We start from the raw sequence: 24,451 nt of genomic DNA on the forward strand, positions 1-24,451 counted from the left end.
TAGACACCCTGATTGAAAACCACAGGTCTTTTTTTTCAATGGGTGGAGTGGCTTATGTGTGGGAGGGAGAAAATGGAATTGTGGGATTTGTAGTAAAAAAAAAGAAAAGTCAAACAGGAAATACAAGTTCACAAAAAGCTCGCCACAGTGTTATGGTAATCTCATGACATAGCCATTTAGCCCCAAGACAAGCGCAGATCCTTCCTAAGCATGTCCATTACTGCCTGCCAGGTACGTACTAAAATCACCTTATGGTGGAGAACCCCTTTAATTAGTCATTCTCCCTAATTGCAAACCATCTTTTTTGTACAGTTCCATTCTGTTCCAAGTAGAGCTATCATGAGAAACAAAGAATGTTATGCACAGGCAGAACTTCAGAAGATGAAACAGTGGATGCAAAATCCTGTACATCATTACCAAGTGTGATAAAAGTTCCTTCACCTCTGAAACTTAATTGCCAGGTAATTTTTCCCTAGATGGGCAAGAACATCCACTTCCCTTCCTGCTTTGCTTGCTTAACAATATTAAGAATATCTATCTCTTTTAGCAGTAGCACCAGGGAGACATCTCACAAAACCATTTTCCTAAAACGCCACACTTCTTATGATTGAATCACCCAGCAACAGCTGCTTCCTTTCAGACTTCACTTTATCTTTTTTGTCCTTGGCTGCAGTATTGCATACATTAAACATAGTAGTTGATGGTTCCTCACCCTCTGTGCTTGAGCCAATATCCATGTTGCCCTTACATTCTGGAAGTGCTGCAAATGAATTATGGAGAACCACAGACTGTGGGCCTTCTATCCACAATTCTAAGTCTTCAAGAACCTACAGTAACTCATCTGCCATTTCTAGGGGTCCTCTGTGGCAGTGGTATTGCAGCAGTCCCAGCCTGAGTTTGTTTAACAGATAAGTTAAACATCTCAGATTTAAAAAATGCAATTTCCTCCTGCAGTAAGGAGAACTGTCTACAGGTCTGACAGCATCCAAACCTCCAAAGAGTGAACATGAAATAAATGCACAACAATTCCTGCGCTGAAGTAAGCCTGCCATTTTAAAGAGGAGAAAATTTAAAACAAACAAATCTTACTTTTTAGATTGTATCCACCTCCAGCCTACCTCCTGACTATCTCCGGCAGTATTTCTCCAATGCACTTAGAGTAGTAGCACCTATAATATGCAGCTAATGAATTAGCAATATGATACATGAAAAGAAAGCTGCGCCAAAGTGCTTACACTATCTATCTAGCTGCCGGTCCATTCATCCGTCCATCTTTTTGTCCTGTATTTGATATGGCATATATCAGTGCTCTTTCACACACACTTTAGAAAGTTCATTTACAGCAATATTTTTTCAGTTTAAAGTGTACCTGTTGTTATAAAAAAAACTTTTGTTATGTCATAGAGACATTAAAAGTTTTTATCGGTTAAGATCTGAGTGGTAAAACCCCGACCGATCAGTAGAATGAGAGAAGTTCATGCTTAATGCTTTCCCTCCCGACTCTATGTCATGTGGCCATAAATTACAAGACCGTCCTGTTTACATAGACACATAGGGGGAGATTTATGAAAACCTGTAGAGAGCAAAAGTTGCTGAGTTGCCCATACCAACAAATCAGATCGCTTCTTTTATTTTCCAGAGGCCTTTTCATAAATGAAAGAAGCAATCTGATTGGTTGCTATGGGCAACTGGTCAGCTTTTCCTCCACACAGGTTTTGAAAAATCTCTCCCATAGAGGGAAGGGAGATGCACAGGCGAGCAGTTCTCTCCTTGCTTGTAATACTGATTGTTTAGGGTCTGAACACTAAGACCCTAAATGATCAATAGAACAAGCAGGGAGAAAACTGCGCACCTGTCCCTTGGATACACTGGCGAATGTCTCAATTTTAACATCAGTGTTGAGGGATAGCCAATGTCATTGTATACATCTACCACAGTAGTGCACCTATATTCCTGTATTGTATTCTAATTGTTACACATCCACACCGTTTATCTGGTGTAGGATTCTATTGTGGCACTTGTAGTCCGCTGCAGGCATCCTCCATTGTATGCATTTTTATGCTGGGGATCGCCCTTAGCAATGGACTACAAGGGCAGGATCTGCTCCCCCAGTATAAATGCACAACCGCATTTGGGGTTGAGCACCTCCAGCCATTTGAGACCACGTTTCTTGTTGTTTGTTTAAATTTTATACTTGGAGGTGTGTAAACTCCAAAATTAATGCGCCTTGAATATCTTCAAGGCAGCATTAAGGTAGCACCTGTGAGGCCAGGCACCCATATTAGCCAACTCAGGTGGGGCGTGCAGCTTGCCTTCCTCCTCCCATTGCATGTGTGCTCAGTCACGCTGGAGGGTATCTGGGAGGAAGTTGTGAGTCGACCGAATGCTGCCGTAATTGCCCACTGGCCCCTGTTTTGCTTTTCAAGCACAGGTAGGATTAGCGTAGGTCTTGCACCATCTTGAGAAACCTTGGCGTTGGTGTGCGGGCTCTGGTGTGTCCTTCATATAAGGATACACTGGCGAATGTCTCAATTTTAACATCAGTGTTGAGGGATAGCCAATGTCATTGTATGCATCTACCACAGTAGTGCACTTATATTCCTGTATTGTATTCTAATTGTTACACATCCACACCGTTTATCTGGTGTAGGATTCTATTGTGGCACTTGTAGTCCGCTGCAGGCATCCTCCATTGTATGCATTTTTATGCTGGGGATCGCCCCTAGCAACGGACTACAAGGGCAGGATCTGCTCCCCCAGTATAAATGCACAACCGCATTTGGGGTTGAGCACCTCCAGCCATTTGAGACCACGTTTCTTGTTGTTTGTCCCTTGGACATATCAAAAGTTTTTATAGTGACATGTACAATGTAAACAGCCATTTTGAATCCTACCCAGGTTTTGGCTAAAAAGTATACTTTTATGCAGATTCTTAGTATACTCACAGTTGTGTCCCGCAGGAGGAAAGCAGAACATTGCAGACCAACACCTAATAATTTGTGAGGATTCCATGTCACCGAATCTGCCCTGAAAGGTCAAAAATAAAATTGTGATAATACTTAAATGGCAGTGTCACATAAAAAAAAAAAAAAAAAAACCCTGACTAGCCGTAGACATATATCAAAAGTCTTGACCGGTCGGGCCAACATGACTGTGATGCGCGGCCCGCCCCACCTACAAACCTTACTACACAGACCGGGTTACGGCGGGGAGACCTGTGTGTCTGCTCATAGTAAAATGTGCAGCATATTTCCTGCTGCCTGGCAGATTTCTTGCAGCATGAAACACGCTGTGTATGTGCTAGAAGCATAAATTAAAGTACTAATGTTTGCTGGTCTTTTACAGAAAACAAAGCCCACAGTAGGCCATTCTATGAATCATTCAGGTGCTGACATACTATATGTGCACCCTGTACATCTGCAAAAGGGCAATGGTCCTCTGCACATGGTTTAATAAATCTGTACAGGGGACTTTTAATATCTGTATACACCTCTGTAGTCATCTGTGTTGATTTTACAACTAGTTATAACACTAACCTCTCTATTCCCTTCAGTAGGTGTCTGTGTTTACTGGATAACAAGGCACTGCCTCCCCATGCAGCCTATTAAAAAAAGAAAGATAAAGGAATATTAGTTATGACTTATGCATAAATCTTCTATAGCAACTGTGGCAAATTTTTATAAAAATGACAGATATTGATTTTTAATTTTGCCACACCTGCCTGAATGACGACATATTAATCAAGGCAGGAGATACAGAAGCAAAAGGATAGTCTTTGATGTTTTTATTAATAATAATAATAATAATAATGTGGTGTCCCAGCACCAAAAGCTGTCCTGTGGGCTGCGGATCTCTTTGGGCATGCCTGCTGCTCCTGTGATGGGCCCATTTTTCTATTGTTTACTGTATCTATGCACTTTGCTGTATTTACTATATTCTTGTATTATATATGTACTGTACATTTAAGAAGGAGTTGCAGAGTGAATGGGTGACCCCCTGTTACCCAATGGGAACCCCTAAATAGTCCTGTATATAGTGTAAGGGGGAGGAGCTGCCCCAGTCAGTATTCAGTTGGAGTTTGAGTTAGTAGCTGCTGTGTGCAGAGCTCCATGTGAGCTACAGTGTGGAAAGGAGCTGGAAGAAGTGTGGTGTGATTCCAAGGGAAGCCTGAAGAAAAGCTCTTAATCAAATCAAGCGTGCCATTCTGTGAGTGTTCCCCGCACAGGAGTTGGTAAGTCATACCCTGGCAGTGTCAGTAATTGGACCTTAGCAGAACCCTAGTCAGCGGGGGATATCTCTGAATCTCCAAGTCTCAAGTCTATCTAGTTCAAATGGGTGAAAAGCACCATTAATCCTAGCAAGGCAACAGGGCTCCCAAGGATTATACAGCATCCCTTTTACTCAGTTCCGTACTGCGAGTGTTGTACCATCTACCCCGGCCTCAAAAGACAATTAACCGCAACCTGGCATCGGTGTGTTTATTGCCCCATGCCTGGCCCAGGAGAAGCTGTCTCCACCTCGGAGCGTCTAAAGTCTAACGGTGCCCTTGCATCACGATTTGACAGGTATATCTTGCATCCCCATATCACCACAAAACCAAGGAATCACGAACAGGATAATTTCTAATCATGAGCCGCCACCACAATAATAATAATAATATTGATTGTATTTATTAATGTAGCGCCAACATATTCCGACAAAAATCAGACATCACAAAATTACACACTCATTATTCGAGCAAGAGAAGTGAGGGCCCAATAATGTATGATGTATGAAAGATCAGACTTACATCTACATGAAGCCATAGACTATGCTGCTTACACACTTCAGCTATTCCTTCAAGGGGATCAAAAGCTCCAAAAACAGTCGTCCCACAAGTTGCACTTACCAGGAAAGGCACAGAACCCTAAAGTAAGAGGAATGACACTAGGAACGATACATTTTAAAGAACTTTTCTTATAACAAATAAGTGACACGTCTGCAGTCTTGGTACAATATAACATTTTTCTAGGACCTTATGAACAAGAACAGATTTCACATCTGTATCATAAGTTACACTTCCTTTTTGGGTCCACAACCCATAGAGTAAGTCCACATTAGGGTATATCCACATGGGCGGATGTTAAATGAGTTTCCCGCCGCAGGTTTGAGCCCTGGCGGATTTTCTGCAGCAGACCCCATTGAAGTCAATGGCCCTCATTTACTATTCTAAACCCGACTTGTTTTGTCAGGTTTTTTTGTCGCATCTTTGTCTGCGACATGTCGCAGACATCGTGCGCCAGTTTGCGACACGATGCAAAATTTTTTCCCGATGGACCCAATTTGGATTCTCCCAACCCCGAAAAAGGGGCGTAACCCGACATTTCTGAGCTTTCTCACGTATTTATAACGCTTTCCAACCCCAATTTGTTGAATTGTTGTGGATTTATTCCCGACAACTCAGAGGAGTTGGAAACCAAGCCAAAAAAAGCACGTGCGACAAACAGGATGCGACATAATAATAAATACCAGGGGGAGAAAGCAATCGGGTAAGAACGCAACATAGACTTACAACCCGATTTTCTAAGTAAATGAGGGCCAATGTGATCTGCTGCGGCTTTTCTTCTGTGGAAAATCCACCAGGGCTCAAACTCGCAGCGGTAATTTTGCTACACATCCTCTTGTGTGAACTTACCCTTAATCAAATTTTTTTTCACCCAGGGTATTTTATTGTAACAGATTATATATAATGATTACAATAATGAGGACAAATTACAGAGATAGTCTAACCTACATGTAATCTTTGGGAATGCAGTACCACATGGAGACACTTCAAAGGAAAACTGTCAGCCTGCTTCCCCCGCACTAACCAGCGGTACTGCCTGATAGTGCGGGGAACGCTGATCAGTTTCATACCTACCGTGCCCGGATCCGACATGCCGTTCGTCCGTAATCTTCTATTTTCGGTATATGCTAATTAGGTGCTAACTTGAACCGGCCGGCCGGGCTAACTGGCTTTCTGACATCTGCGTTTTTGCCCGCAGCGCCCCCCAGTTCATCAATATTCCTCCCCTTCCTCCGCCTCTCCCTCTTCATTACAGAATGGGGAGAAGAGGGAAAGGTGGAGGGAGGGGAGGAATATTGATGAGCTGGCCGGCGCTGCAGCCAAAACCGCTGACGTCTGAGTGCCAGTTAGTGTGGCCGGTGCAAGTTAGCACCTAATTAGCGTATACCGAAAATAGAAGATTATGGCCGAACAGCGGGCAAGGTATGCATCAAACTGATCAGCGTCCCCCGTACTACCAGCCAGTACCGCTTGTTAGTGCGGGGGGAGTAAGCGGACAGTTTTCCTTTAAATATTCACAAGGAGTGCTTGTCATCAACATTGTTGACTCATGGGACATTCTTTGCAGTGCGCCCTTCAGAACAATGCACCTAGCACTGCCATGTGCATTAGGCCTAAAACTGTTTATATGGCAGAAGCTTTTTTAGGATGTTTTGCACCTTACATAATATACCAGCCCATGTCTCTTAACCTAAATTACCTCATTTTTTATTTTCTGTATTTTATGTTCCAAATCTTCTGGAATCATTTTCCCTCTGTGTTGTAATAAAGACACAATACACAATATACAATCACATACACAAAATAATATCTGAGTGTGGACATTTCTGGCATCTGTCAAGCTCTCGAGCATTCAGCTCTACTGTGATTGTACAGTAATAGACCTTAAAGGGGTATTTCAGGATTTTTTTTATTTGACTATGCTACAGGGGCTGTAAAGTTAGTGTAGTTCATAATATAGTGTCTGTACCTGTGTGTGACGGTTTTCTCACAATTCTTCTGTGATTTTCACCCCAATATTTATTTTTAACAGCATACAAAATGACTGTTGTCTCAGATTTTTCCAAGGTTTCAATGCGGCCGAGACCTGACTCACTAGTCAGCTGATGACAGGGAGCCTGTCTGCTTCAATGGGTGTAGGGATCGCTTGGTGGGAGAGAGATCAATCTGCAACTATTGCAACAGCTGCAAGCACCCTGATTGAAAACCCCAGGTCTTTTGATGAATGCAGCTCATTTATGTTTCAATGGGTGGGGTGGCTGATGTGTGGGAGGGAGGAAAGTGGAATTGTGGGATTTGTAGTAAAAAAACAAAGTCAAACAGGAAATACAAGTTCACAAAAAGCTAGCCACAGTGTTATGGTAATCTCACAACATAGCCATTTAGCCCCAAGACAAGCGCAGATCCTTCCTAAGCATGTCTATTACTGCCTGTCAGGTACGTACTAAACTCACATTATGGTGGAAAACCCCATTAATGAAACAATAGTGTTTCCCCAAAAAGAGGAAAACATGAAAAAATACTACAAACAAATAAAAAATTGTGTACAATATAGTCTAAATGTACCTGTCATTTGTCTCCACAAGGATTACATTATCTGTTCCAATGCCTAGAAATGCTGCCCCCTTCTGGACAGAATAGTGACTCTACATTTAAGAGATACAATGATGTATTATAAAATGATGGCATTAGAGCACATTTATAACAATGTAATATAATTTTAATGCAGTGTATAATATTTATTATTCCCTCTACTTTCCATCTCACATACCGATACAGTGGTCCCTCAACATACGATGGTAATTCGTTCCAAACGACCCATCGTTTGTCGAATCCATCGTATGTTGAGGGATCCGTGCAATGTAAAGTATAGGAAGCTGTACTCACCTGTCCCCGTCGCTCCGGACCAGGTCCTCACCGCTCCCGATGCTGTCCCAGGGGCTCCCGATGCTGTCCCGCTGCTCCGGTGTCTTCTTCGCGATCCTCCGGCTTCTTCCGCATCTTCTGCAGGGTCCGGGCCTCGCTTTCTGGTGATGTTATTACGCTGCTGCGCCGGCGCAGCGTGCGTAGTGACGTAATAACGACGCCGGAAAGCGAGGCCCGGACCCTGGAGAAGGTGCGCAAGACACCGGAGGATCGCGAAGTGGACCCGGAGCAGCGGGAATAGGTAAGCGAACCTGCCAGGGATGCTTAAACTGCTATCCGACAGCAGCTTAAGCATTTTGCGCTGTCGGATAGCAATTAATGCGATGGCCCCGACATATAAAAGCATCATATGTCGATGCTGACATCGACATGCGATGGCCTCTGAGAGGCCATCGTATGTCGATTTTATCATATGTCAGGGCCATCGTAGGTCGGGGGGTTACTGTATTGTAAAGATAAATTCATATTGGTAGATTTTTAGAGTAGAGAAAGAAACCAGAGAACTGGGGGGCAATCCACACAGGCCCAAAGAGAGATATTTTGTGGTATTAATCTCTTCGTTGTATGTTGCCCTGTGACTATGTGTGTTATCCTTGCAGTGCTGTAGAGTTTACTTTTATACAACAGTGTTTCCAAACTTCGGTGCCTCCAGCTGTAGCAAAACTGCAACTCCCAGCATGTCTCGCAATAGCTGGAGGCAGCTTGGTTATAAAACGAGAAGCATACAAATAGAATGTTCAATGTTCCATTGTAAAATATTCAGCTTTAAGGTCCAAGACCTCGTTCACATTTCCGTCGGACTCCCCTATTCGGAGTTCCGTCGGGAATCCGTCCAGAAGGACAGGAGTTTAGCAAAGAAAAAAATAGTAAGTGAATGGGGTTCGTCGGGACCCGATAGTAGCCGTTTGCATCCGACCCGTTTTAGGGTACGAACGGACCCTTAATGGGTCTGATGCAAATGGCAATGTGTACAAGGCCTTATTGGACAGAGGCCTGCCATGTCCTGATATCTATGTGTCAGTTTTTTGTACATGGGTGGAAGAATTAGTCCAATAAAGCTGGAGATTCTACCAGGAACACTGGACATTCCATTTATTTGCTTTTGTGTGAGATGGCCTAGGCCAAGGACGTTCTGGCATGATACTGCAGTGAGCTGGCATACCCTTGTATTTGTAAAAGAGCTTATTCTTAGTATTTAAAGTACAAATGTTTTTCATATAAGTCATTTCTCCTTGTCAGGTGAGGCACAAAAAGTGTCCATGCTGTGGTACAAGGCTTTCACTTTTTTTTAGTGTAAACTGTACCAGATTGTTTGAAAAAGTGATGCATAACACATTTTCAAAAGCATTTTGCCTTGTTTGCACCATATGTGCCAATTTCTTTTTTTACATTTTCAAAAGTCTGTGCCAAAAAAAAACCCAGTCCTTAAAAGGGTATTCCGGCCATAGACATCTTATCCCCTATCCAAAGGATAGGGGATAAGATGTCTGATTGCAGGTGTCCTGCTGCTGGGACCTCCCGCAATCTCCGTGCAGCACCCAAATTCTATGCCGGGCTTCTGCTCCAGTCTCGGTGTGACGTCACGCTATCCCATAGACATGAATGGAGGGGGTGTGGCGTGAGGTCACGTCTCCAGTCCCGGAACATCTTATCCCCTATTCTTCCAGAATGGGTGTTTGGCTTTGAGCACCAACTTATTGAATATATGCACCGGTACCTACTCCCTCTGCCAGGAAAGGAGCATCCCCCTGTCCCAGCAGCAGTGTCCGAGAGGGCCAAATGAGAAGCCCAGATGTCTGAAGTCATGGAAGGCGCCCGTCATGGCTCCCATATACCAACCAGGAACAAGCAAGAAGTTTTCAGATGTGCCCAGGCCTACTATTGGTGTTGAAGAGGTTTGGCCTGCTCATCAGGCACTAACTAAAGTGCCTCGGCATACTCCTGCTGAGGAGGAGTTGTGGCAGGCCCAACAGGCACCAACACTTTGTCCCCCACTGGCACAAGCTGCTGCAATACAGATGGTAGTCACAGTGAGCCCTACCATCACTGATTCCAAGCTGTCTCAGGTATCTTGGAACACTCGTGTCAGTCCTCTGGAGGGGGCACAGTCCCGTGGTGCTCGCTACATGTCCCAGCCTAGGAAGCACGTTGACAGGTGAGGCTGGGATGGCAAATTTCCAGGATAAAGCTCACATGTGTAATTATGTTTCTTTTACAACCAAGTCGTGAGACTGACAATTGTTTTGTGGAAATACCACTTTTGTTTTACAGGTTCATTAATCAAGAACTATTTACAACCATTCTGCGTAAGTTTATGGGCCCGGCTTAAAGCCGTGATCCTTTACTACAGACCATTAAGTACCAGAACTGTAGAGCGGTACTAGTATTCTTGCAAAGAGTAATATTTTGTTTCCTGTTTCTGCACAAGTATGTGTATGCAATACTAAGTGTTTTTGTGTAGTTATTTATTGTAATTTATTGGGACACCTTGTAATAAAGTGTATATAAAATGTTTGCACAAAATGTCTATAATGTCTAATGTTCTTTCTATCCATGGCATTTGTACAGGAGGTATTCTGGCTCTATCAGGAGAAGCGTATCCACTTACCTCATTGCCATGTATTAGTGTACATAGCAAAATTCTTATGTATATAGAAGTCAGTAGTCAGAAACATACTATTGTCTAGTCACTAGAGAAAGCATCTAATTCTCGAGTAATTTCATGTACAGAAAGTCAGCATAAATATGCATTAGTCAGTAATGTGCATAATATATTTTGTGATAGTCACATGTCATAGTCAGGACTGTAGCCATATAGTCAATATATATTCAGTCCACAAAAATGTGTTATGTCTAATGTCTATTATTTACTGTCCACTGTGCACAGGGTTCTAATGTGGCCAGAGAGATCACCTGAAGGTCGTAAGTAGCACATAAAAGTGGCAGAGCTATTTGTGTACATATGTAATATTGTCATGTGTTGTCAGAAGGTAAATAACTGCTAATCAATTGTTACGGGGAGAAGTAGCTTAAACTGATGGGCCCCATTAGCACAGGCATCAGGGTAGAGAGCCTCAGGCAGCCCGATTCAAACCACTTACCACAAAGCAGTTATAAGGTCAAGGAAACTCATCAAAATGTTGTTTATTGTATCCCAGTTCAACCACCCTAAAGTTGGAGCATGTATGGACGTTGTTCAAAATGCCACATGGACTCTTCCCCAGTTCACCAGCCCTGTGAAGGACATTCACTAAAAATTCCCTAGGAACCGTCTCAATATTGTTATTGCGTGGCCTACAGTGGTCACTTCATTTCATCTACCCTCCAGGACTGCACGTCGTGGACAGTTTCTGTTAAGAGGGGGAGTTTGTGGTGGCCCACAGAAATCGCCAGGTAGGGACAGGTTAGGGTTAAAAAAAACAACTTTTTTTTTTTTTTTTTTTTTCAGCGTACTTCAGTGGGTGTCCGTGGGTCCGTAGCAACTTTAGCTGCATGACCCCGGCCCTGCTGAGTCGCTGCGGTCTGCCGCCAGCCTTTTTTTTTTGGCGCAGATCTTTTTTTCTTCTTCTCCTAAGCGTGTGTGCGGACCCTCTGAGTTATAAAAGAGCGGTCCGCCACCATTTGTTAAAGCCCACCCGCCGCTGATCAGTCCCGTAGTACTGATCAGCATTTTTTTTTTGTGGTGCCGGCGCTTTTTTCGGGTTTTCTAGAGTGTTTTTGCACCCATAGGCGGTCCGCGCCACCAGTAGCAGGCGTGCACTGTGTGGCCGGACCTTACCTGTGTGTGTGCGGCGTGCCTCACCGCTGTCAGTGATTTATCACTGATCAGCGTTTTTTTTGTGGTAAAGGCACTTTTTTTGGTTAACACGTTTTTTTTTTGCACCCATAGGCGTTCCATGCCACCAGTAGCAGGCGTGTACTGTGTGGACGGACCGTACCTGTGTGTGCAGCCTGTCCCACCGCTGTCAGTGATTTATCACTGATCAGCGTTTTTTTGGGGGGTTCAGGTGGGTGCATTTTTTTCGGGGTAAAGCGTTTTTTAATTTTCTTTTTCTTTTTTTTTTTTGTGTGGGGGTCTGTGTACAAGCCACCAGCCACTGTTCTGGGCTGAGTGCCCGGACCCCCCACTGACTTCTGCGCCCCCTGCCGCCACAAGCGCTAATCAGTGTGCACACCACTGATTAGATAAACGCTTTTTTTTGGCGCAGGGCTTTTTGCACTAGAAGTCACCTTTTTTTTTTTTTAAAAAAAGGCTCCTTTTTATTTTATATTTTTTTTCTGTTAGGGCGGGTTAGTTTAGTTAGGTTAGGTTAGGGAGGGTTAGGGCGGGTTAGGGAGGTAATATCGCACCACACCACACACAGCACATACACCAATAAAGTTTCCCCCCCCCCCCCCCACACACACACACCCCCGTATCCACATTAGAGTAGGGAATTGGCCCGCAGAGTGTTTTCGGCGGAGGAGGCATATGGCATAATTGCCTCCGACACCGAGAGCGGCTCTGAGGACGATGAAGACCCCACCTTCCTTATTTCATTGTCCTCCTCATCATCTAGTTCAGATGATGAGCCACCAAGGTGGCGGAGATGCCGCCATGCAGTGCCGCAAACCTCCTCTGCCCTTGACCCTGTGCCCCATGCTAGTATGAGTCCCCCTGCCAAGGTCACTGGTACCTCGTACCGGAGAACTTGACTGGGCTGAGCCAGTGGACCACGAGCCCGTGATTCCTGAGTTTGTTGGCAACTCAGGAATCAAAATTAACATCGCCGGGTTCACTGAAAAGGACTTTTTCGGTCATTTTTTCAGTAACGACTTTGTTAATTTGATGGTTACACAGACGTATCTGTACGGCCAACAGTTCGTCGCCGCTAACCCGGGCTCACTTTTAGTTAGACCCGGCGGCTGGTCTCCAGTCGATGCAGCCGAAATGAGGACCTTTTGGGGCCTCGTGCTGCATATGGGTATAGTTAAAAAACCCAGTGTCAGGCAATATTGGAGTGGGGACGTCTTTTACCAGACACCCCTCTACAGTATGGCCATGGCACGCTCCCGGTTCGAGGCCATTCGGAGATGTTTGCATTATGCTGATAATGTGGCATGTCCCCCCCGAACTGATCCCGCGTATGACCGCCTGTATAAAATCAGGCTGGTCATCAATCACTTCGGGGCCAGATTTTGGGAGGCCTATGTCCCGGGGCGGGAGGTCTCTATTGATGAGTCTCTCATCAGCTTCAAGGGGAGACTCAGCTTCCGGCAATACATCCCGACCAAGCGGGCGCGGTATGGCGTGAAGATGTATAAACTTTGCGAGAGTACCTCCGGGTACACTTGCAAGTTTATAGTGTATGAGGGATGAGATTCCCGTTTTGAACCCCCAGAATGTCCCCCCACTCTGGATGTTAGTGGGAAAATCGTTTGGGGCCTCTTGCACCCAGTGCTAGATAAAGGTTACCACCTTTACGTGGATAACTGTTATACTAGTATCCCTCTCTTCACATCCCTCGCCGCCAGATCCACGGTCGCTTGTGGGACAGTCCGGAAGAATCAAAGAGGCCTTCCGCCCCATCCCCTACATGCTCCTATCCCCCGGGGTGAGTCCCGTGCCTTTTCCCATGAGAACCTGTTGTTGGTCCGGTATAAGGACAAGAGGGATGTCCTTATGCTCACCACAATTCATGGGAATGGCAGCACCCCTGTCCCTGTGCGAGGTACCGCGGGACCGGTCCTCAAGCCCGATTGTATTCTGGACTACAGTCGGTATATGGGGGGAGTTGATCTTTCTGATCAAGTCCTCAAGCCATATAACGCCATGCGGAAAACACGCGTATGGTATAATAAGGTTGCGGTCTACATGGTACAGGTTGCCATGTACAACTCTTTTATACTGTACCAGAACGCTGGCAACACAGGGACATACCTGGAGTTCCAAGAGGTAGTTCTAAATCTTTGGTGACCGCCAAAGAGCGGGTGAGAGCCCCTCTGGAACTTTAGGTCCCCGGATCGTCCCCGGCCAACACTTTCCAGGTGTGATCCCCAACACTGGAAGGACGGGACGAACCCAGAAGAAATGCAGAGTGTGTCACAAGAAGGGGAGACGGAGGGACACCACCACTCAATGTGACACTTGCCCCGATCATCCGGGCCTGTGCATAGGCTGCTTCAGGGAGTATCACACTTCCATGGAGTACTACATTTTCCATCCTTTGCCCTAATTTTCATTCCCCAGAATTCGGCTCCAATGTACCAGTCCACTGTACATTGACTTCCAAATTTTAAACCAAAACACACCCCAAAAAAACAAAACCTTTTTCCCAATGCCCCAATATCTTTTTTTTTTTCTTTGCCCTAAAAAATGGGTCATGGGACACAGAGTCAACAGCATTGGAGGTTTGCAGTTGCCTCAAATGCGCAACGCTCTCTCTCTCTCCACCTGAGCGGGTTGCGCATTTGAGATAACAGGTTAGGGATGGTCCCACACATCCCCTTCCCAGAATGATGATTCAGAGCATAGGGTTTGGGGCGGGCATCATTTTTACTTTTGGCTTTACTCTGGGTCATCATTCTGGGAAAATAATTGGCATATCAGTACTAAAATTGCAATTTTCTTCCCCCCATAGTACACTTCATCCATTCCTGGAAAATAAATGAAGGGAACACCCGTCTGTTCCAAATCTCCACTTCACCCTATACACCTTCCCTAGGGGGTGTACTGTTTGTAATAAGCTCACATGTGGGTGTTCCTTTCTTGTATTTTCCTCTGAATGTATGTAACTGTTAGGTCCGTAACAAACATCGGCCTCAAATGCGAAGAGTTCTCGCTGAGCTCTGTCGTATTTCCAGGCGACAATTCAGAGTCACATGTTAGTTGTTCCCATAAAGATGAAGCAGAGCATAGGTTGAAAATTGCAATTTTCAAAAAGCTACCCTTCATCCATTCCTGGAAAATAAATTTAGGAAACACCTGTGCGTTCAAAATGTCCTCTTTACCCCTATACCCATTCCTTAGGGTGGGTACTTTCTGTAATGGTGTCACATGTGGGTGTTTCATTTTTGTATTTTCCTCGGAATGTATGTAACCATCAGCTACTGATATGCCATAGGTCACAAATACAAAGTGACCTCTATGACTTCTGAGCCCTGTTGTGCGCCCGCTCAGCACGTTACCCCATATGTGGATGTATTTTTATAGTCAGGGGGAAAAGCCCTCCAAAATTTGTAACCCAATTCCTCATATTACCCCATGTGAAATGTTAAAAATTGGGTAACCCCAGCATTTTAGTGTAAAAAAATCAAATTTTTCAATTTAAGGCCCACTTTAAAAAAAAACTGTGAGGTGTTGTTTCCCACTGTACCCCTTGTTACGTTCATTGAGGGGCTTTATAAATGCACATGACCCCCGACTTCAATTTCAACAAAATTTTCACTCCTTCCATTCTGAGCATTGTAGTGCGTCCACATAGCAATTTACATCCACATATGGGGTATTTTTTTTCTCAGACGAAGTTGTTCTACAAATTTTGGGGGCCTCTTGCCCTATTACCCAATGTGACAATGAAACATTTGGGGCAACACTTTTACGGCTCACTGTTCAAAAAACCTGTGAGGTGTAAGTACTCACTGTAACACTGTTACATGCCCCGAGGGGTCTAGTTTCCAAAATGGTATGCCATGTGTTTTTTTTTTTTTGCTGTCCTGGCACCATAGGGGCTTCCTAAATGCGGCATGCCCCCAGAGCAAAATTTGCTTCAAAAAAGCCAAATGTGACTCCTTCTCTTCTGAGACCTGTAGTGCGCCAGCAGAGCACTTTTCACCCCCATATGGTTTTTTTTCTGAATCTGGAGAAATTGGGCTTCAAATTTTGGGGGGTATTTTATGCTTTAACCCTTTGTAAAAATGTTAAATTTTGGGGAAACCAAGCATTTTAGGTAAAATGTATTATTATTTTTTTACATATTGCAAAGTCGTGAAACCCCTGTGGGGTATTAAGGTTCACTTTACCCCTTGTTACGTTCCCCGAGGGGTCTAGTTTCCAAAATGGTATGCCATGTGTTTTTTTTTTTTTGCTGTCCTGGCACCATAGGGGCTTCCTAAATGCGGCATGCCCCCAGAGCAAAATTTGCTTAAAAAAAGCCAAATGTGACTCCTTCTCTTCTGAGACCTGTAGTGCGCCAGCAGAGCACTTTTCACCCCCATATGGGGTGTTTTCTGAATCGGAAGAAATTGGGATTCAAATTTTGGGGGGTATTTTGTGCTATTTCCCTTTTTAAAAATGTAACATTTTTGGGAAAACAAGGATTTTAGATAATTTTTTTTTTTTTTTTTTACATTTGCAAAAGTCGTGAAACCCCTGTGGGGGTATTAAGGCTCACTTAATTCCTTGTTACATCCCTCAAGGGGTCTAGTTTCCAAAATGGGATGGCATGTGGGGGGTTTTAGCTGTTCTGGCACCATAGGGGCTTCCTAAATGCAACATACCCCCCAAAAACCATTTCAGAAAAACGTACTCTCCAAAATCCCCTTGTCGCTCCTTCGCTTCTGAGCCCTCTACTGCACCCGCCGAACACTTTACATATACATATGAGGTATGTGCTTACTCAGGAGAAATTGGGCTACAAACAGAAGAAATTTTTTTCTCCTTTTACCCCTTGCAAAAATTCAAAAATTGGGTCTACAAGAACATGCGAGTGTAAAAAATGAAGATTTTGAATTTTCTCCTTCACTTTGCTGCTATTCCTGTGAAACACCTAAAGGGTTAACACACTTACTGAATGTCATTTTGAATACTTTGGGGGGTGTAGTTTTTATAATGGGGTCATTTATGGGGTATTTCTAATATGAAGACCCTTCAAATCCACTTAAAACCTGAACTGGTCCCTGAAAAATATTGAGTTTGAAAATTTTGTGAAATTTGGAAAATTGCTGCTGAACTTTGAAGCCCTCTGGTGTCTTCCAAAAGTAAAAACTCATCAATTTTATGATGCAATCATAAAGTAGACATATTGTATATGTGAATCCAAAAAAAAAATTATTTTGAATATCCATTTTCCTTACAAGCAGAGAGCTTCAAAGTTAGAAAAATGCAAAATTTTCTATTTTTTCATAAAATTTTGGGATTTTTCACCAAGAAAGGATGCAAGTTACCATAACATTTTACCACTATGTTAAAGTAGAATATGTCACGAAAAAACTTTCTCGGAATCAGAATGATCAGTAAAAGCATTCCAGAGTTATTAATGTTTAAAGTGATAGTGGTCAGAATTGCAAAAAATGCTCTGGTCCTTAAATGGGCACTGTCACTAACTTCATTTTTTGATATGTTGTAGTACTTATGTACTACAACATATCTCTAATATACTTTTATTATTATTTTTTTCATTAAAAAGGTTTAATTTACATTTAAAAACCGGCCACTGAAAAAGGACTGATTTTGGAGTGGCAATCAGTCCTTTTTCAGTTAGGCTGCACTCGCTCCCTGCCTGTCAAGCAGACAGGTGGGATCGAGCGCATTGGCTCCCCGGCCACTGGCTGGGAGGCCACTCCTCCCGCACATCGCCGCCTCGTTGCCGCCGCTGTCCCTGCACGCCCGCTGCCGGACTCTGCAGTATCTGCAAGTGTAATGAGGGAACGGGGTATGCGAAGCGCGTGGGGGGGGGGGGGGGGTTGGAGGGGTAGGAGTGAACGGGCTAGTGCCGTAGCAGGGGGGGGAGGGGAACGGGCTAGCAAAAAAAAAAATAGGATGGTGGGAGCTACCCTTTAAGGTGAAAAAGGGCTCAGTCCTTAAAGGGTTAAATGTTGTTACCAACTCATGTAACCAGGGAAGGTGTCAGTGACCAGGTAACTGCTGTGGTGACCTATAAAACCCCTCCGAATTGCTCTCTTACAAACCAAGGGAGGAGCTAGCTAAGAGAGTTCAGTTTAGACCTTGCTGAGGAACAGTACAGTCAAGAACTGAGAGTGTCTGGTGTCCTGAGAGAGACCTAGGCCTAACCACGCAGCCACGCTTCCACCATCAAGTGAAAGTCAAAACCTGGTAAGAAACCACAGGGGTGAAGTCTAGTCAGTCATAGTCCAGTCAGTCAAGTCTGCTAAAGTCAGCGTGGGTCTGCATAATTCAGTCCAAGTACACTACAAGTCCCTGATCATTTCCTTGGGCCTAACTGAGCTGTAAAGACTATTCCATCTGTCTGCCTCAGTAAAGCTGCCGTTGTTCTGTAACTTTGCATCTGAGTGATTATTTGCCCCGCGCCTAGCCCAGGAACCAGCGGCCATACCTCGGGTCGTGTAGAGGATAACCATGTCTTGATGTCACGAACACAAGGGGTTAATGCCATCTGCCCCTAGGGTGATAACATCTGCCCTTTTATCACATCCTCACCACATGTCAATGTCCGGAATACCTCTTTAACCCCTTAAGGACCGAGCCATTTTACACCTTAGGACCCGGCCATTTTTTGCACATCTGACCACTGTCACTTTAAACATTAATAACTCTGGGATGCTTTTAGTTATCATTCTGATTCCGAGACTGTTTTTTCGAGACATATTCTACTTTAACATAGTGGTAAAATTTTTTGGTACTTTGCATCCTTCCTTGGTGAAAAATCCCAAAATGTTGCATTTTTCTAACTTTAAAGCTCTCTGCTTGTAAGGAAAATGGAAATTCCAAATAATTTTTTTTATTCACATATACAATATGTCTACTTTATGGTTGCATCATAAAATTGATGTGTTTTTACTTTTGGAAGACACCAGAGGGCTTCAAAGTTCAGAAGCAATTTTCCAATTTTTCACAAAATTTCCGAACTCACAATTTTTCAGGGACCAGTTCAGGTTTGAAGTGGATTTGAAGGCTCTTTATCTTAGAAATACCCCACAAATGACCCCATTATAAAAACTGCACCCCCCAAAAGTATTCAAAATGACATTCAGTCAGTGTTTTAACCCTTTAGGTGTTTCACAGGAATAGCAGCAAAGTGAAAGAGAAAATTCACAATCTTCATTTTTTACACTCGCATGTTCTTGTAATTTTTACAAGGGGTAAAAGGAGAAAATTTATACTTGTATTTGTAGCCCAATTTCTCTCGAGTAAGCTCATACCTTATATGTCTTTGTAAATTGTTCGGCGGGCGCAGTAGAGGGATAGAAGCGAAGGAGCGACAAGGGGATTTGGGAGAGTACGTTTTTCTTAAATGGTTTTTGGGGGGCATGTCAAAATTAGGAAGCCCCTATGGTGCCAGAACAGCAAAAAAAAAAAAAAAAAAAAACACATGGCATACCATTTTGGAAACTAGACCCCTTGAGGAATGTAACAAGGAATTAAGTGAGCCTTAATATCCCACAGGGGTTTCATGACTTTTGCATACGTAAAAATGTATATATTTTTTCACTAAAATGTGTGTTTCCCCCCAAATTTCACATTTTTGCAAGGGTTAATAGCAGAAAATACCCCCCAAAATTTGTAACCCCATCTCTTCTGAGTATGGAGGTACCCCATAAGTTGACCTGAAGTGCACTACGGGCGAACTACAATGCTCAGAAGAGAAGGTGTCATATTTGGCTTTCTGAAAGCAAATTTTGCTTGGGGGGCATGTTGCATTTAGGAAGCCCCTATGGTGCCAGGACAGCAAAAAAAAAAAAAAAAAAACACATGGCATACCATTTTGGAAACTAGACCCCTTGAGGAACGTAACAAGGGGTAAAGTAAGCCTTAATACCCCACAGGGGTTTCACGACTTTTGCATGTGTAAAATAAATTTAAAAAAATTCGCTAAAAGTGGGTTTTCCCCAAAATTTTAAATTTTAACTAGGGTTAATAGCAGAAAAGACAACCAAAAATTCGTAAATACATTTCTTTGGAATAAGGACATACCTTAATTTTTGATGATTTTCGCTCCACGGGTGCACACCAGGTCTTGGAGTGGGAGGTCAGTCAGGGGCCTTGAGCTTATTATAGCAGCCAGGATGTGGGACCTGCCCTCAAGGAGCATTAATGGGGGGAGCACTGAGCCCTAAAATAGGGGAACACTATGGGGGACAATGGCCTGTAACTGGGGTAGACAGGTGGGGTACAGAGGCCTGTAATATGGGGTACAGTGGGCCAGAAAACTATAAATCATAAAATAATAAAACAGGATATGTTCCCAGAATGATTACCCAGAGCATAGCCAAAACTAAAAAAAATATGCCTGCCCCAAACCCTATGCTCTGAGTCATCATTCTGGGAATGTGATGTGTGTGGACAGGGGTGCTGCCATTCCCATGAATAGTGGTGAGCATAAGGACATCCCTCTTATCCTTATACCTCACCAGCAACAGGTTATCATGGGTCAGGGCACGGGACTCACCCTTGGGGATAGGTGTCTTAACAAAATTTAGAGGGAGGCCTCTCTGGTTCTTCCGCACGGTCCCACAAGCAGACGTGGATCTGGCGGAAAGGGATTTGAACAGAGGGATGCTGGTATAAAAGTTATCCAAGTACACGTGGAAACCCTTATCCAGCAATGGGTGCACAAGGTCCCAAACGAGTTTCCTGCTAACACCCAGAGTGGGGGAGCAATCTGGGGGTTCAATACAGGAATCCCGTCCCTCATATACCCTAAACCTGCAAGTGTACCCGGAGGTACTCTCGCAGAGTTTATAGAGCTTCACGCCATACCACGCCCGCTTCGAGGGAATATACTGGCAGAAGATGAGTCTCCCCTTAAAACTGATGAGAGACTCATCTACCGAGAGGTCCCTGAGCGGTACGTAGGCCTCCAAAAATTTGGCCCCAAAGTGATCGATGACCGGCCTCACTTTGTAAAGCCGGTCATGGGCGGGATCACCTCGGGGCGGACATGCCGCATTATCTGCATAATGCAGGCATTTCCGAATCGCCTCGTACCGCTTCCGTGTCATCACCATACTGTAAAGTGGGGTCTGGTAGAGGACGTCCCCACTCCAGTACTGACGAGCACTTGGTTTTTTGTCCAGGCCCATATGCAGCGTGAGGCCCCAAAATGTCCTCATTTCCGCTGCATCAATGGCGCGCCATTCATTGGACCTGGCCAAAGGAATCGGGGTGGTGGGCAATGAACTGCTGGGCATACAAGTTCGTTTGCTCCACCATGTAATTGACCAGGCTGTCACTGAAAAAAAACTTTAAAAAGTCCAGATCAGTGAAGCCAGCCGTGTCAATCCGGATTCCTGAGTCGCCAACAAACTCAGGAATCCTTGGCTGATAACCCTCTGGGGGGCTCCAGACAGGGTCACCGGAAGGGGGCTCCGGTGCACTTGTCTGGGGGGGCCGGACTCCTATTACGAGCGGCATTGCGAGCGGGATAAGATGCCTGATCACGGGAGTCCCACCGCTGGGGACCTCCCGTGATCAGGCATCTTATCCCCTATCCTTTGAATAGGGGATAAGATGTCTAAGCACCGGAGAACCCCTTTAAGACAAGAAAAACTTTAAAAGCATTTTTTTTTTAAATGTGTCCTCCAGAATGTATCCTACTGTGTGTTGTAACAGATGATGACAAGCCCGATGCAGCCATGCAGTAAGTCTATAGAGCAAGCGCCTATCAGACGCTGAGTGATGGCTGCCATCAATCTGCTTAATATATTTAAATTTTTTAAGTATGGTGCAGTTTGTCACACATCAGATGCACGGAAATGAGGTCATATGTATGCTCTTTTCCTGTAAAGACCAGCAAGTTATTAACAAGAGACATTAAGGGTAAATGCCCAGAGGAAAAATTTCCGCAGCAACTCTGACCCAAATCTGAAAAATCTGCATGACAAATCCCAACAGAAACCACACGATTTGCTACTGCAGATTTCCTATGAAACAAATAAAAATAAAAATCATTCACGAACAATCTGCAGTTGCCAATTTTTGTCCAAGAAAGTACAACTAATAAAATGCCCCCTAGGAGGTGCTCAAGATCTGTATTACAAAACAAGCGGCAGATGTAGTTTGTCCATCTTGCAGCCAAAAAATAGGAAAATTTTTATCTTCAAATTCCAATCAGGACTGAGAAATAAATATTAATAGCACATGGAAATCAGAACACGGAGTACTGTATACTAATAGACAGCAGATTCCATGTGCTCAATCCTACTAATAAAGTTATCTAATTGTCAACCCATTCTTCACAGCAAATTAGGGAGGTGTGGAACTTATTATTGATAGATAACTATAGAGAGGAACAGAATAGAATTATGGAAATGTAGTCTATACATAAAACACCGGTAATTTTGTGGGACAGAAACGTCAAGTTACCCACCATATGTCGGATAAGACTTATGTTAGACCTTTGAACTATATATGCGGTTTACAGTGCACTAAAAATTCCCTCAAAGACATCTTTAAGTACCTGATTTTGCCACCTTTCTGCTAGGGCTTGGCGGTATGACCAAATATGTGTATCACGGTTTTTTAGTAACTTATGGCGGTTCCACGGTCAGTGGCGTACCAAGTGGGGTGCGGAGGGGGGCGGCCCGCCCCGAGTGCTACTCACAAGGGGGGTGCCAGGGGCGAACTGACCCGCCGCCGCTACTGAGGTCCGGGACACTCGTTCCAGATCCCCAGCAGACTGTGGTGCCTTCTCCTGTATGTGCAATACACGTACATACAGGAGAAGGCGTCCCTTATGTGTGAGCCGCATCTGCAGCTTGCACAGAGGAGACGTGACCTCCGCCCCCACGCAGCACGCAGTACAGGCGCCGGTGACGTCACTCATCCGGTACCTGTACTGTGGAGGGGAGAAGACGCGGGCCCCTGCTGCTGAGGAGATCGCTGCGTGGGATATCAGGTGAGCATCCTTTTTTTTTCTTTTTCCCCTCAACTCTTCATATACCTATGGGGGAGGGGGGATACTCTGCATATACCTATGGGGGGAGGATACTCTGCATATACCTATGGGAAAGGGGGGGTTACTTTGCATATACCTATGGGTAAGAGGGGGGGTTACTCTGCATATACCTATGGGGAAGAGGGGGTGGGTTACTCTGCATACACCTATGGGGAAGATGGGGGGGGGTTACTCTGCATATACCTATGGGGAAGAGGGGGGTTACTCTGCATACACCTATGGGGAAGATGGGGGGGTTACTCTGCATACACCTATGGGGAAGATGAGGGGGGGGTTTACTCTGCATATACCTATGGGGAAGAGGGGGGTTACTCTGCATACACCTATGGGGAAGAGGAGGGGGTTACTCTGCATATACCTATGGAGAAGAGGGGGTGGGGGTTACTCTGCATATACCTATGGGGGAGGGGGGATACTCTGCATATACCTGGGGTGGGGTGGGGGGGTTACTCTGCATATACCTATGGGGAAGATGGGGGGGGTTACTCTGCATACACCTATGGGGAAGAGGGGGGGTTACTCGGCATATACCTATGGGGAAGATGGGGGGGTTACTCTGCATATACATGGGGGGTTACTCTTCATATACCTATGGGGAAGGGGGGGGTTTACTCTGCATATACCTATGGGGAAGGGGGGGGGGTTACTCTGCATATACCTATGGGGGGGTTACTCTGCATATACCTAATGAGGAAGATGGGGGGGTTACTCTGCATATACCTATGGGGAAGATGGGGGGGTTACTCTGCATATACCTATGGGGAAGAGGGGGGGTTACTCTGCATATACCTATGGGGAGGGGGGGGATACTCTGCAAATTCCTATGGGGAAGAGGGGGGGTTACTCTGCATATACCTATGGGGAAGAGGGGGGAGTTACTCTGCATATACCTATGTGGAAGGGTGGGGGCTAACTCTGCTGCCTATACCTTTGGGAGAGGGGGGTTAACTCTGCTGCCTATATCTACAGGGAAGGGGAGGGGTTAACTCTACTGCCTATACCTACAGGGAAGGGGGGGCTCCCTGAAGATGGGGGAACTTCAGTGGTATCTTTTATTGTTGTCAAATATATGAAAAACTGCATTTTAAGACTAAAATATAAATCTGGAAATCAGGAATTAGTAGCATTGTGGGCAGGGGTCCTGAGAAGAAAGTATGGTCCTGCAAGACTCCTGCTAATGGGAACAGTGTTCCTGCTGTGGAAAAAGTACAGGAACTCTGTTCCCATGTGTTCCTGCAGGACTTGAGCCCTGGTTGTGGACTACTCCTTACTTTTTTGTTGTTTGGGTAAAAAATAGTATTCCGTATTGGACATATTTGTTGAATTGCTTCCCTCCAGCTGAGGAGAATTTCTCAGTGGGACAACTGTCTAATGCAGTGTTTCTCAACCAGTGTACCTCCAGCTATTGCAAAAATAGTTCTGCAACAGCTGGAGGCACACTGGGTGGGAAACACTAGCCCAGTGTTTTCCAACCAGGGTGCCTCCAGATGTTGCAAAACTACAACTCCCAGCATGCCTGGACAGCCTTTGGCTGTCCAGGCATGCTGGGAGTTGTAATTTTGCAACACCTGGAGGCGCCCTGGTGGGGAAACACTGCACTAGCCTATTGTTTATGGTGGCCTCCTTACTCATCATCTCCCTGACAAATGATGTTCGGGGAGATGAGAATTCAGGGAGTATGTTTCATTTCAACTTTTCAATCCTTTTGCTTTCGAGCTGCCATATGATTTTATTACACATGTTCTCAGAGAAAAAAAAAATATATATATTTAAAAATACATCACTCCTCAATGATCTTTCATTTTGACAAATTTTCGGTTTACAACTCAGGAGACTGTAGGCACAA

At 44.6% G+C, this 24,451-nt stretch overlaps 1 protein-coding gene across 1 annotated transcript in view; it reads right to left on the reverse strand.

The window, feature by feature from the left end:
* The window catches only part of CSAD (cysteine sulfinic acid decarboxylase), a 66,134-nt gene that overhangs the window by 29,064 nt on the left and 12,619 nt on the right, over positions 1 to 24,451 (reverse strand). Inside the window, exons 7-11 of the mRNA XM_056560423.1 lie at positions 7,391 to 7,470; positions 6,525 to 6,579; positions 4,790 to 4,906; positions 3,537 to 3,601; positions 2,946 to 3,027 (exon numbers count right to left, since the gene is read on the reverse strand). Coding sequence (XP_056416398.1) covers positions 2,946 to 3,027; positions 3,537 to 3,601; positions 4,790 to 4,906; positions 6,525 to 6,579; positions 7,391 to 7,470 — 399 coding nt within the window. The remainder of the gene's footprint in view (positions 1 to 2,945; positions 3,028 to 3,536; positions 3,602 to 4,789; positions 4,907 to 6,524; positions 6,580 to 7,390; positions 7,471 to 24,451) is intronic.

Source organism: Hyla sarda, chromosome 2, assembly GCF_029499605.1.
Source record: "Hyla sarda isolate aHylSar1 chromosome 2, aHylSar1.hap1, whole genome shotgun sequence".
NCBI lineage: Eukaryota > Metazoa > Chordata > Amphibia > Anura > Hylidae > Hyla > Hyla sarda.